Raw genomic sequence first — 14694 nt, forward strand, 5'->3', positions numbered from 1 at the left:
AAAATCCTAGTGACACTTACTGATTGTAGGGCTACACGTTATAAAGTCCTAGTGACACACTATTGATTGTAGGGCTACTACACATTATAAAGTCCTAGTGACACATTACTGATTGTAGGGCTACACGTTATAAAGTCCTAGTGACACATTACTGATTGTAGGGCTACACGTTATAAAGTCCTAGTGACACATTACTGATTGTGAGGCTACATGTTATAAAGTCCTAGTGACACATTACTGATTGTAGGGCTACACGTTATAAAGTCCTAGTGACATATTACTGATTGTAGGACTACACGTTATAAAGTCCTAGTGACACATTACTGATTGTAGGGCTACACTTATAAAATCCTAGTGACACATTACTGATTGTAGGGCTACACGTTATAAAGTCCTAGTGACACATTACTGATTGTAGGGCTACACGTTATAAAGTCTTAGTGACACATTACTGATTGTAGGGCTACACGTTATAAAGTCCTAGTGACACAGTACTGATTGTAGGGCTACACATTATAAAGTCCTAGTGACACATTACTGATTGTGGGGCTACATGTTATAAAGTCCTAGTGACACATTACTGATTGTAGGGCTACACGTTATAAAGTCCTAGTGACACATTACTGATTGTAGGGCTACACGTTATAAAATCCTAGTGACACATCACTGATTGTAGGGCTACACGTTATAAAGTCCTAGTGACACACTATTGATTGAAGGGCTACATGTTATAAAGTCCTAGTGACACATTACTGATTGTAGGACTACACATTATAAAGTCCTAGTGACACATTACTGATTGTGGGGCTACATGTTATAAAGTCCTAGTGACACATTACTGATTGTAGGGCTACACGTTATAAAGTCCTAGTGATATATTACTGATTGTAGGACTACATGTTATAAAGTCCTAGTGACACATTACTGATTGTAGGGCTACACGTTATAAAGTCCTAGTGACACATTACTGATTGTGGGGCTACACGTTATAAAGTCCTAGTGACACATTACTGATTGTAGGGCTACACGTTATAAAATCCTAGTGACACATTACTGATTGTAGGGCTACACATTATAAAATGCATAAATAAATTGTACACACACCTTAATGACATTGTAAGGTTTTTATGATTTAAAGTCTGAATTCCAGATAAATCGTCTCAGTTCAAGAGAAACACAAACAGACATTTCAGAAAAATAAGTGAATTACATAAACCTACAATACGCTGGTTACATCAGTGATCATTAAGTTATTTGTAGTTTTTTATTTTAATTTCCTTCCTAAAACAAATATTGTGGCTCTTACTTGAATTTTTGTTGACTGCAAGATCACATTAATGGGGAAAAGGACGGTCATGATGTACAGGTTGAGTCTCCCATATCCAAAATGCTTTGGGTCAGGGGTATTTTATATAACGGAATATTCCGTATTTTGGAATATTTGCATATCATAATGAAATATCTTGGGAATGGGACCCCAATATACACACAGAATGCATAAATGTATTATATACACCTTATACTCAGTCTGCAGGTCATTTTATACAATATTTTCATAATTTTGTGGCTCAAGCAAAGTTTGTGTACAGAAATGAAATGCATTTATGTTTCATATACACCTTATTCACAGTCTGCAGGTAATTTTATACAATATTTTTAATAATTTTGCGCCTTAGACAAAGTTTGTGTACATTGAACCATCAAAAATGAAAGGTTTCATTATCTAGGTCATGCCAAAATTATTCCGTATTTCGGAATATTTGGATATGGGAGACTCAACCTGTATCTGATTTTCAGGCTTTAGGGCCTGGTTCAGGGTTGTAGGGAAACCCGATGGTGTTACATTGGTAACCTCTCTCATCTCATACACAAGCACCAATCCCTACGTCTTCAGGTCTCTGTCTCATCCTGATTGTCATCCTACTTATCACATCTCTCTTTCAGAGTTCGCTTCACTTGATCCACAATCTCTCTGCTTCCTCTGTCATTTGGAGAACCACAAGGCTCAGTCCATGGTACTCAGCCTTATTCTATCTATACCACCTCTCTAGGGAAACTAATAAGCTCTTACAGAATCCAGTATTATCTGTATGTGGCTTGTCTTGATTTTCCCTTCTGCAATCACCAGACCCAGCCTGATGATCATTCCTTGTACCTGCACCAGCACGCCATATCCGGAGGCACGGCACAGGAATACAGCCTTCCATCTGCAAAGCCCAAATCCCTGTGCAGGGTTCACTGGTAAAGGTCAGAGATTCACCAAGGAAGCACCAACCTTCAGAAACATTTACTGATGTTATATAAATGTGGCAGGTGGGGCCCAGAGCTGATCTAAGCTACAGCCATCTCTAGCTGCTGCCTGTATGTTCTGTGATGTCACAGTGCCGGTCACAGCCCTATATAAGGGAAGCCCAGCTACTGGCAGCCATTTTGTGGCTACAGCCATCTCTAGCTGCTGCCTGTATGTATAGTGATGTCACAGTGCTGGTCATAGCCCTATATAAGGGAAGCCCAGCTACTGGCAGCCATTTTGTGGCTACAACCATCTCTAGCTGCTGCCTGTATGTATTGTGATGTCACAGTGCAGGTCACAGCCCTATATAAGGGAAGCCCAGCTACTGGCAGCCATTTTGTGGCTATAGCCATCTCTAGCTGCTGCCTGTATGCATTGTGATGTCACAATGCTGGTCACAGCCCTATATAAGGGAAGCCCAGCTACTGGCAGCCATTTTGTTGCTACAGCCATCTCTAGCTGCTGCCTGTATGTATTGTGATGTCACTGTGCAGCATACCTCCCAACATGACCCTCTCCAGGAGGGACACAATGCTCTGGTCCTGGACTTCCCTGGTAATTTATGATTGGTGGAGGCTCCAGAGGTGGGGCTGCAGCACAGTCCAAAATTCAAATAGGGGAGTCACACCAACTGCCAGTGAGTCCCAGCCAGTGATGTTTGGCAGCGTGTGAAATGACAGTTGGTGTGACTCCCCTATTTGAATTTTGAACTGCAACTGCAGCCCCAGCTCTTACCAGGGAAGTCCAGGACCAGAGCATTGTGTCCCTCATGGAAAGGGTCATGTTGGTAGGTATGGTGCAGGTCACAGCCCTATATAAGGGAAGCCCAGCTACTGGCAGCCATTTTGTAGCTACAGCCATCTCTAGCTGCTGCCTGTATGTATTGTGATGTCACAGTGCAGGTCACAGCCCTATATAAGAGAAGCCCAGCTACCGGCAGCCATTTTGTGGCTACAGCCATCTCTAGCTGCTGCCTGTATGTATTGTGATGTCACAGCCCTATATAAGGGAAGCCCAGCTACTGGCAGCCATTTTGTGGCTACAGCCATCTCTAGCTGCTGCCTGTATGTATTGTGATGTCACAGTGCAGGTCACAGCCCTATATAAGGGAAGCCCAGCTACTGGCAGCCATTTTGTGGCTATAGCCATCTCTAGCTGCTGCCTGTATGTATTGTGATGTCACAGTGCAGGTCACAGCCCTATATAAGGGAAGCCCAGCTACTGGCAGCCATTTTGTGGCTACAGCCATCTCTAGCTGCTGCCTGTATGTATTGTGATGTCACACTGCTGGTCATAGCCCTATATAAGGGAAGCCCAGCTACTGGCAGCCATTTTGTGGCTACAGCCATCTCTAGCTGCTGCCTGTATGTATTGTGATGTCACAGTGCAGGTCACAGCCCTATATAAAGGATGCCAAGCTACTGGCAGCCATTTTGTGGTGACATTTTCTCCTAAATTGATAGTCTCTGAGTAGTTCCTGCTTTGTTTAAGCAATTTTGGATAATGACTACTGATATTGGCTTTGGATTATATCTTCTAATAAGGTCCTGAACAGCAACAGCTTTAGAAAAAGAAGAATCTGAATAACATCTTCAGGTAAGGACTATAGGAAACATTTTGGCCTGCCACCATTACCCCTTCAGACACCTCCCTCCATTTTATCTGCAGTTTTTAATTTAGAGACAATGAATAAAGCAAATTATTCATCTATTTATATAATGTCCTGACTGACTGGCTGACTGACTGCCCTAACCCCTGGACCTAGAAACATGAAAATCGGGGAGTACATTCCTTCCATGATGTAGGTGCCCACTAAGTAGTGATTTTTCAAAATTAGAATCCTAAGGAGGTGAAGAAAGCTAAAATGTTCCCCCCCCCCTGTGCAATGTGCTGACTGACTGTCTCATTGTGGCTGTAGCACAGATCATATTCAAACACCAACTGTCACTCCAAGTGCTGCCAAACATCACTGACAGTTGGTGTGGCTCCCCTATTTGTATAGTGAGGGAGGGGAATGTGTTACTACAAAGGTATGGGAGGGGAATGTGTTACTACACAGGTAAGGGAGGAGAATGTGTTACTACAGAGGTGAGAGAGAAAAATGTGTTACAACAGCAGTGAGAGGGGAATATGTTACTGTAGAGGTGAGGGAGGGGAATGTGTTACTACACAGATGAGGGAGGGGAATGTGTTACTACACAGATGAGTGAGGGAAATGTGTTACTATAGAGGTGAGGGAAGGGAATTTGTTACTACACAGGTAAGGGAGGGGAATGTCAAATGTGTTACTACAGGGTAGGGAAAGGAATATGTTACAACATGGGCAAGGGAAGGGAATATGTTATTAAAGGGGTGAGCAGGGGTAATGTGTTACTACAGAGGTGAGGGAGGGGAATGTGTTACTCCAGAGGTGAGGGAGGGGAATGTGTTACTACAGGTGTGAGGGAGGGATTGTATTTCTACACAGGTGAGGAAGTGGAATGGGTTAGTACACAGGTGAGGGAGGGTAGTGTCTTACTATAGCAGTGAGGGAGAGGATGCATTACTATAAAGGTGAAGGATTAATGACCAGTGATGCGTGCTCCCGCCGGTCATTTCCAACATCAATCATCACCCAAACATGCTGGACGATAACGTCAGGTTGAGCATGGTACGGGGATGATTGATGTGCCTACATTGAATGACTGATCGGTCAGTGTAGGTACAGCACCAGACTGTGAAGCGACTGCACGATTACAATGTCGTTATCGTGCAGTCGTTTCTATGTCTGCTAGTGGATGTGCCCCTTAACTCTGCTAGCGTCAGGCATCTGTAGACTGTGCCGTTGATATGTGACACTTGCATATCTGTGTGCAACTAAGACTAATAACGGAACTTGGGGCTTCATTCAGAGGCGGCCGTACGGTCTACGACCGCATGGCCGCCTCGATGTTTGTCCAGTGCGCATGCGCACGAGGGAGCCGGCTCCTTCGTGCGCATGCGTGAGACCCGCTACGACCGACAGCGCCGGTCGTAGCGGGTCTCTTTCCAAAGGGGGCGAGGTGTCGATGTTGATTGACAGCTCGCCCCGTTTGGAAGGCGGGCCAGGGGGGTGGCAGCCCAAACGGAGGCGTTCCCATGGGAACGCCTGCCATTTGGGGGAGGCCCCACTGACATCACTAGTGATGTCAGTGGAGAGCTTCCGGCTCTGACAGAGCCAGAAACTCTCCTGGGCTTACGACAAGTGAGACCCTACCCTAGGGTCTCGTCGTAAGCCCCGATGGTCGCGATGGTCTCTGACCATTGCGACCATCACCCGAGCCGTCGTTAGAGCTGTGGGTGTAAACCCACAGCCTAACGACCGAAACAGAGGCGGCCAGTCAGGATGCAAGCGGCCGCCCAGTTTCTGAGCGACCGCTTGCATCCTCCGACCGCCTCTGAATGAGGGCCTTGGTGTGGTAAAAGGTTGCAGCCATTGCATCATAACATATGCTGATTGTCACACACAGATATACAGGTGTCACGTATCAAATTAATCAGCACAGTCTCCTGGTACATCCTAGTCGCATCATAGACACTAACAAAGTCTCATGGGACCAGGCGCTCCAAGAGGGGCTGTTCGGCCCGACTGCAGCAAAGATGAGCGAGGACACATCAGTAACTACAGTAGGTGCAGCTGTTACGGGGCCTTACCCTGCACCAAATTACACTGCCATCTCCTGAGCCGCGGCTTTTCTGTTCTCACCAGAGAATCAGCTGTCACTGACCCGGAATCAGTATGTAATACCGCCGGCCGCATGGCTGGCAGTTCGATTCCCGGCAGCGTCAGGCCGACAACGCAGGAAATCCCTATCGTCCCTATGTAAGTATTAACTAACCTAACCTACTCCCCTAACCCTAACCCTCCCTTAGGGGTGCCTAACCCTAACCTCCCTCCCAAGTGCCTAACCCTAATCCCCCCTCTAAGTGCCTAAACCTAACCCCCCCTTCCCCGCTGCCTAAACCTAAGTCACCCGGGGGGGGGGAGCCTAACCTCCCCCCGGGGGTGGCTAACCCTAACCCTCCCTCCCCCTAGCCTAACCCTAATTCCCCCCCCGGGAGCCCTAAACCTAACCCCCCCCCCCCCCCCCGCGCGGCTGTCCGTTCGCGGCGCCCGGCCTCCCTTCGATCGGGATGCCGGGCACCGGGATTAGAGAGACTATATATATTTTTTTAAATATATATTTTTTCATTTATAATACTTATTATATGCTAATCGCCATTCATTTAATCCTGTATGTCAGCTAAGTAGGCATATAGCGCAAATGTTAGATAACTTACAATCAAAATGGATAACTGCAAAATAGTTTGCACAGGGTGGGCCCTGTGGAAATTTTGCTATGGGGCCCCCATAGGTCTCGTTATGCCCCTGGGGAGTGGGGTGAGTTTCCCTGATACATTGCAGGGCAAAGATGTCCTGCATTGGTGCGACAATAAGGGGCGATGTAGAAAGTGTCTCTGTGCTGCGAATAATGACTTGATGATACGTCCACATGTGAACCTTATAAATAACAAGCCCCAAGCTGAAAGCACTGGAGCCCTCCCCAACCCTGGGCCTGATTCAGAGGCGCTCGCAAAAAGCGAGTGCTTGCTCTGAATCAGGGCTGCTCGCAATAGCTGTGGGTGGTCACCCACAGCTATGCGAGCGACCAGGAGGCCGCATCTCAAAAAAACAGCGCCCGCCCTGATTCAGAGGCGCTCGCAAAAAGCGAGACCATTGCGACCATCGGGCTTGCGATGAGAGCCTTGTGGTAGGGTCTCGTGGCCGCAAGCCCCAGAGAGCTTCCGGCTCTAATAAAGTAGAATGCCTCTGTTTGTGAAGCCACCCCCCGGCCACGCCAACAAAACGGGGTGAGCTGTCGATCAACATCGACAGCCGGCCCTTTTGTAGTGAGCCATGCAGCGAGTGCTTTTTGCGCTCGCTCCGGGGCTCGCGCACGCACTGGGCCACCATCGACCCACTTGTGAGCGCTATGCGCTTGCGAGCGGGTCTGAATCGGGCCCCCTGTGTGCAGTGACTACTGGATTAATACAATGGTAAAGATAGGACTAGGAATACCTGTATGTGCATGTAGCACCACTGATCCCAGCAAGCTCAGACAGCCACCACCCACATGGGATCTAACTTTATTGACACAAAGAGGATCGTTGATGCATAACATGATACAACATCTACAGATGGGGAACTGACTCAGAGACAGCTCTGAAAGCATTTAAGACAGTAAATCAAAGATTTATGTTTTTGTTGTTTAACTAAAATAACACATTTTATTCCTTGTACGTTAGATGATAATAACACAGATCACTGAGAGTATGAAAGTAGATAAACGGCCGGATATCGGGGACTCACCGCTTGCGTTTTCCTGACCTGAGTCAATCTGGAGCCGACCGGGGTGTTGCGGCTTCTCCCCTGCAGCCACCTCCATCACTACACAGTGGTCCTGGTGGTCTTTATTCTCTCCCACTTCTATATCCCAGGACGGACTGGTGTCCTCCCAGCTCCGGCTGCTCATCCGTCCTCCTCTGTGCCTGCTGGAAGAGGACAATGGTTCCTAATCCGCCAAAGAGACGAGATGTACTTCTATATGCTAACAACATACACGATTCACCAGGCCAAAATAGTACAGTACCATAAGTGACATCTTTGCCAAATATTGTTCTAAACTATTTAAGCTCTTTTGGGGTAAATGTATTTAAACTATGGTTAAAGCAATGCAAGACTGCAGTATGACGGATGCATGCTAGGAATGATATACCGTCATTTGGATTATTTCGTTGCGCTATAGCGACATCTCCTATATTTCAGTAGGAAAGGTGATAGGCCCCAGTGGAATTCACGGTAACGACACATTTATTAATAAAATTATGTTTTGGTGCAATATTTCGCAGTACCAAACACGTACGGTGCTCATGCCAGTCTAGGGCTGGTGTGAGACAGGTTATGTTTCGGGTAAAAAAAAAAAACGGGAAAAGCGGGAAGAGCAAGGATTACTCATTAGCCCCCGTAATGCCACCAGGGACCCCTTCCCTGGGATGTAGTCGCAACCCGGCGTGCGGGATACCAACGGTCTAAATACCGGCGCCAAAATCCCGACAGTGACGGGATCCCGGCACCAGTATCCTGGCCGCCAGCATCACGAAGGCAAGTATCGGCAGTTAGGTGAAGGATAGCGTGCGAGGTTAGAGTTAGGCACTATGGGGGAGGGTTAGGAATAAGGTGCGGGGAGGGGAAGTTTAGGTTTACGCACTAAGGGGGAGGTTAGGTTTAAGTACCGGGGAGGGAGTGTAAGGTTTAGGGTGCTAGGAGTCGTGGCTTAGGCACTAGCGGGAGGTTAGGTTTAGGCTCTAGGGGGAGGTTAGGTTTAGGCACTAGGGGGAGGTTAGGTTTAGGCACCTGGGGAGTGTGAGGTTTAGGGTGTGGGGAGGGGGAGGTTAGGCTTAGGCACCGGGGAGGAACGGTTAGGGTAGGGGTTAGGGTTAGTGCTAGCATTCTTACCTATGGGTGTCGGGATTCTGACTGTTGGGATGCCGCTGTCGGTATTCTGACCAGCGGCATCACGACCGCCGGCAATCCATACCCAACCCGCAGTTCAGACGGGAATATAACCAAGGCAGCGTCTGGCTCTTTCTAGCCCACTCAGACACAACACGATGCTAGGATAAGTTTAGAGGAGCTTAGGGAACCCTGTCACAGGCTTAGACACAGGGGTAACACCCGATATTTACTACCCGGAGAAAAAAGCGAATCATGTTACATTTCATCTTCTTTTTCCTGGTCTCTCAGCTTCCGTAAGTTTCTTCTCTTCCTGTCCTCTCTACAGATAGAGGTGCGGATAATGGACGAACGCGCTTCCACGTTTCCCGGCGGTGGCTTCGGAATAAAACTCTGAAAGTAAGAAAAAAAAACCCCAAGATGTTATGTACCATATAAATTCTAAAGGAAAATCAAACACCAAAATTATTTTGATCTTTAAAACCTGAGCGACTGGGAAAAACCTTGTGCGATGCAGTTTCCAGTGTAATTCTGAGCCCATAAGTTCTAATTTAGAGTATATGTGTTTTTTTGTGTGTAAGATACGCATATGGGTACTTATTACATACATGCACGAAAAATGCATTCGTATACTACCACATGTAGACATTTGTGTATTGTTCACTTGAATATCAAGCCCCATCTCTGTGCTGTCTCCGAGCTTTATCTACGCTATCGTAGGGCATCGGAATACACACGCGTTAAGCCTGACGCAAACTGGATTTGAGCTGGACGCATCAGACTGAACATAGGCCTGTAATTGCGCTATTTCTATGTATCTGCATTGCGCAGAATAAGCCCCAAAATGTTGAATGAGATGGAACGAAGTGGCTCCATTTTTGGTCAATAATCCCTTTGCTGGAGAAGAAGGTGACACAGACCCCCTAATCCTGTTGCTAATGTACCTCGTCAAAACACATCATCTACGTAGAGAGGATCTACTGCCCACGATGCAAGGGGACTATATTAGAGAGCCCTACGTAGGATACGTGGGGCATTATAAAGGACCATTGCAGACAATTAGGGACGTGTGGGATCAGGAACCAAGATAAGTAACAGTGTCATTGTACAACTTGACGGATAATTCCAAAACTGAAAAATATAGATATTCCGGTTGGTCCCCCAATGTCTCCTGCATGCCTGCCGGTTCTCCTCTCGCTCCCAGGCAACGGGTTCATGGTAAACGACACATTGCGCAGGGAAATACATATAAATAACATTTCGGTAGAAGTGAGGAGAGCGAGGTAAACACTGCTGGGCCCTTCTTGCTCCTGCAGGCCCTGTTGGACAGCCATAATGCCGTACCTGATGTAGTATGGGGAACAGGTTGCTCTTAGGATCTTCTGCTTATTTTCCTCAGAAGTTTATAGCCATATTATTAATGGACAATATGTAGTAAAAACTGTGTAAATGACAAGTAGTGATGTAATCACCTGCATGAGTACCAAAGTACAGTGGCGTCACAAATGGGGTGCGGGCTGCACCTGGGTGTCACCTGCCGAGGTGACAGGAGCCGGGTGCAGCACTATAGCATTAAGTGCAGGACTCGGCTCCTGACACAGTGAGGCAGCTGGCACTGCCCACAGGGCAGTCCGGCACCTCCACCATCACCACCCCGAAGAGAAAAGAACAGGGCTGCGAGGACACGCCCCTTCCCGGGAAGTCACGCCCCTGCCAGTGAGGCCTCGCCCTTTTTGTCAGGGCGTGGCTTCACCGAGCGCACTCCGCCCCCCCACCCGCAGCCAGTAATCCCTACTAAACAAATTGGGAATTCAAATTATTATAAAAAGAGATTAGCCAGTTCGGTTCTACTCGGCTACATTTGTATATGCAAATTGGCATCTTATTGGCTATCTGGCTATTATGTGTTTTGGACAGACAATAAGATAAATCTGAACTTCAGCTAATTTGCCAAAAAGAACCGAGTAGAACCAAACCACTAATCTCTAATTATAAGTAATAACATAGCTCTGCAATAGATTATAATCAAACGATCGGTGACTTCTCACACCCATCACGCACAGTATACTGCATTACACTTTTGGCCATAATTATTGACAATCAGATCTGTGTACAATTTGGCTACACACATGTAAATTGCAAAGATCAAGATGTTCAACAATTGGGTTCATATGATATGACCGGATAATGCAGGATCAAAAGCATGACAGTCATCAGCTTCCCAACATACCCAGCCTCGGCCCATCAAACTCCTGTTCATCCAATGGCATTTTGATGAGCAGAACGCTCATTATTATTATTATCCCTAATTTATATGGCGCCACAAGGGGAAGGGGAGCCAGTGTAGGGCTTGAAGGAGAGGGGAGGCAGATGTAGAACGTCTGGAGAGGAAGATGAGCCGAGCAGCAGCATTGAGAACTGATTGTAGTGGAGAGAGGTGAGAGACTGGGAGGCCAGCTAGGAGAAGGTTACAGTAGTCCAATCTGGAGATGACCAGTGAGTGAGTGGATGAGGGTTTTAGTGGCATCCTGGGTGAGGAAGGGTCTAATCCTGGAGATATTTTTTAGGTGAAAACGGCAGGACTGCGAGAGGTGCTGAATGTGCGGTTTAAATGAGAGGGAAGAGTCTAGGATAACTCAAAAACAGCGCACTTTGGGGCTAGAGGAGATAGTTGTGCCATCAATAGATAATGAAATTGTGGGAAGTGATGAAGTGGAAGACGGTGGGAAGATGATCAGCTCAGTCTTAGACATGTTACGTTTAGGAAAGTGCTGGGACATCCATGAAGAGATAGCAGAGAGAAAGGTAAATTTGAGTATCATCAGCATAGAGATGATATTGGAGGTCAAAGGAGTTAATGAGTTCACCTAAAGAGGATGTATATAGGGAGAAAAGGAGAGGTCCAAGAACAGAACCTTGGGGAACTCCTACTGTTAGTGGATGTGGGGGGAATGAGGAGTCATGAGAGGACACAGAGAAGGATCGGTCAGAGAGGTAGGAGGACAGCCAGGAGAGGGCAGTGCCACGTAGACCAAGGGAGTGAAGGATTTGCAGAAGGAGAGGGTGGTCCACAGTGTCAAATGCAGCAGAGAGATCAAGGAGAATGAGCAGAGAGTAGTGGCCCTTGGATTTATCAGCAAGGAGGTCATTGCTGAGTTTTGTGAGGGCAGTTTCAGTGGAGTGGAGAGAACGGAAGCCAGATTGTGAAGCCATGCATGGATCAATATCTAAGCAATTTGGTTTACAACAACCAAATTGGCTGCTGCGTGTGAACAGTATTAGACATAAGAGGGAGTAATATTCCCCCTCACACAGCAGTATAGACGTCCCCTCCTTGTTGTTTTATTGTGTTCAAGGCTTTAACTCCGAGGCTGTGATTTGTATGGAGTTAAAAAAAGTGCTGTAAGATTTTATATTTGCAAAAACTCACTGACGTATCGGAACAGACCCTTATTTTGTTTGTTTTTTTATCTAAATACAAAAGGATTGCTCACCAGTGTGTGACTTTGTACATTAGTGCTGACAGCTTGTTTATGCATCACGGTCTTCCCAGATACCATCTGGAGAACATCTGAATTCTCCGCTCCGTCATGCAGCCGGGAAAGCAGATCTGTCCTAGGCAGGACCCTGCGCTCAGCCATGTACATTATACGTCTCTCATCCTTAGGTCCAACATAAAAGAAAAGAAAAAGAAAAAAAGTCACTCTTCAACATTGTAACATAATAAACACATGTACAAATATGCTGGGATTATAAAGGAAAACCGTAAACGTAAACATATACCCTATAATAGTATAGTTATCTATAATTGTATTTTAAAATAGCAGTAAACGATATATGACATTAAAGGATAACTTCACGTGAAATGCGTTTTTTTTAGCCCAAGTACTGTCCCAAACAAACAGAAGGGGATGGCACGGTCTGGTCTTCAGCAAGTCTCCCAATATATTTGCTATCAGAATATTTTAGGGTCCTATTCATCAAGCTGAAGAGGTCTAATACAGTAGTTTCTGCATGATTTTAGTAACAGACCCATTCAGCATTGCTCTTTATCTCCTGGTATCTCCTGTGCGCATAAGGCCTGATTCAGACCCGGACGCTATGCTGCACTCGCTCGCATTGAGTGATTTTTCGCAATCTGTGTATGATTCGCAATGCGCATGCGCAAACCAGTCAGTGCGATGGGAAAGTGCTCCCCATAGCCCGCAGTCGGGCCGCTATTTTGAGTGACAGATAGTGCCGTTTGTGGGTGGTAACAGGGGAAGGTGCTTGTAAACGGGGGTGTGGATGTGCGAACACCAGCATGCCCGACCGGCAGAACGGAGTTTAATGGGTGTGCATAATTAGCAAAATAGCGTCATTATACACGCCATGTTGTATTTTAGCCTGAACTGCTCGCAATGTTGGGGTGGGAAAAGGCTATCACAAGCGCTGCGAGCAGCTCCGATGGCTCTTGATGTTCCCGATTAATCCTACAAATGCCGGAGATGACGTGTGTTGCGAGTGGCAAAGGGGCTTCTTTATACAGATGCGAGCGCATAGTGCGGCCGCTCGCTATTACTTAGTGGGCGGCTTAATGAGACGCAGTGCGAGTGCTTGATTTAAATAGCCGGCCCCTTTTAGCCAGCGAGCGGCCGCAAATAGCGGCCGGGTCTGAATCAGGCCCACAGTGCAGATGTGGCCTGCCTTCCCTATACACTAGTGTGGGAAGCTACATGCATCAAAGGCATTTTGATTGCAGGAACAGGATGTAGTCGATATCAAATCTGTGGGATAGCCGATACCAGGTTAGGTTTAGGCTGTGGGTAGGGTTGGTATACTTACCAACAAGTGTCCATATCCTAACACTGTCGGGATGCGGGCGTCTGGATTTTGGCCGCCGAGATCCTGAGCGTCCGGCATCCCATACCCAACCCGCAGGAACATACGCCATTCTCATACTGCATTAGTTCCTGGGATACTCCTTCCAATGGGAGGGAGATCCGTGTTGCAGATCCCTCCGCTCCCTATGGCCCTGTGCCCGCTCCGGCAGTGTGCATGCGTAATCCCAGCTCCCACATGCGAAAATGAAACTGCTTGGTGAAACGTAAATAGGGTCGTAATTAATTAGCGGGGAAAAGCCATTTTTTCGCCAGTGCGGAAACTCAATGCAATGGGACCTACGAAAAAGTTTTGCCTATGAATAGGTGTTGAAAACAAGTGCAGAATTGGAGTTTTGGGGTGCAAACTTCGGAAAACCCCTCTGCACCCTTGGGGCAGTCCCCCAAAAGGTAAATTGCATAAAATAAAGTTTAAAAAATACTTTAGATCACCCCAAAAAAGTACTTTCATTTTGGGTGCGAAAAAGTCCAAAGTTGGGGGACAAACTTAAAAACTCCCAAGTATTCCCAAGTGTGCCCCAGGTGTTTTTAAGTTTGCAGGTGCTTGCGGCAGGTGGATTTTTTACGTTTTTTTTTTTTATTTCATTTTAGCAACTTTAAAATATGCTAGCACCCATTTTCAGGTACCCCAAATTTTCTGGGACTAGTTATTTTCTGCAAAAGACACTGCTAAATGCTCTTCTTCACCACTTCTGCAAAGACGCTAAATAGCAACTATTGAGATCATATAAGTACCCCAAATACCTACAGCAGGCCAATTCGGGGGTATCTATAGTGATCCCCAATGTCAGTGCATCTTTTGGGGGGTCACATGCTGATTTCCCCAAATATGACAGCACTTTCGCATGTTAGAGCTTCGGCGGCTCCCGTTTCCGCTGATTTCTAATTGAATACGGGGAGCGCGATACTTTTTTGCATGGAAAACCTGCGATGTTGACAAAAAGTCCGGCATTTGGAAATAAGGGACTTTTCTCACCTAAATGAATATGCCCCTTAGTGGCAAAAAATAG

General features: G+C 46.5%; 1 protein-coding gene across 1 annotated transcript in view; it reads right to left on the minus strand.

Annotated features, from left to right (window-relative positions):
• Window positions 1-13706, minus strand: part of DNAH14 (dynein axonemal heavy chain 14) — a 1015490-nt gene extending 1001784 nt beyond the window's left edge. Inside the window, exons 1-4 of the mRNA XM_088449338.1 lie at window positions 13629-13706; window positions 12299-12466; window positions 9079-9197; window positions 7662-7843 (exon numbers count right to left, since the gene is read on the minus strand). Coding sequence (XP_088305464.1) covers window positions 7662-7843; window positions 9079-9197; window positions 12299-12466; window positions 13629-13706 — 547 coding nt within the window. The remainder of the gene's footprint in view (window positions 1-7661; window positions 7844-9078; window positions 9198-12298; window positions 12467-13628) is intronic.
• Between the last annotated feature and the right edge of the window lie 988 nt (window positions 13707-14694).

This window comes from Taudactylus pleione, unplaced genomic scaffold, assembly GCF_031769625.1.
Source record: "Taudactylus pleione unplaced genomic scaffold, aTauple2 ptg000483l, whole genome shotgun sequence".
Lineage (NCBI taxonomy): Eukaryota > Metazoa > Chordata > Amphibia > Anura > Myobatrachidae > Taudactylus > Taudactylus pleione.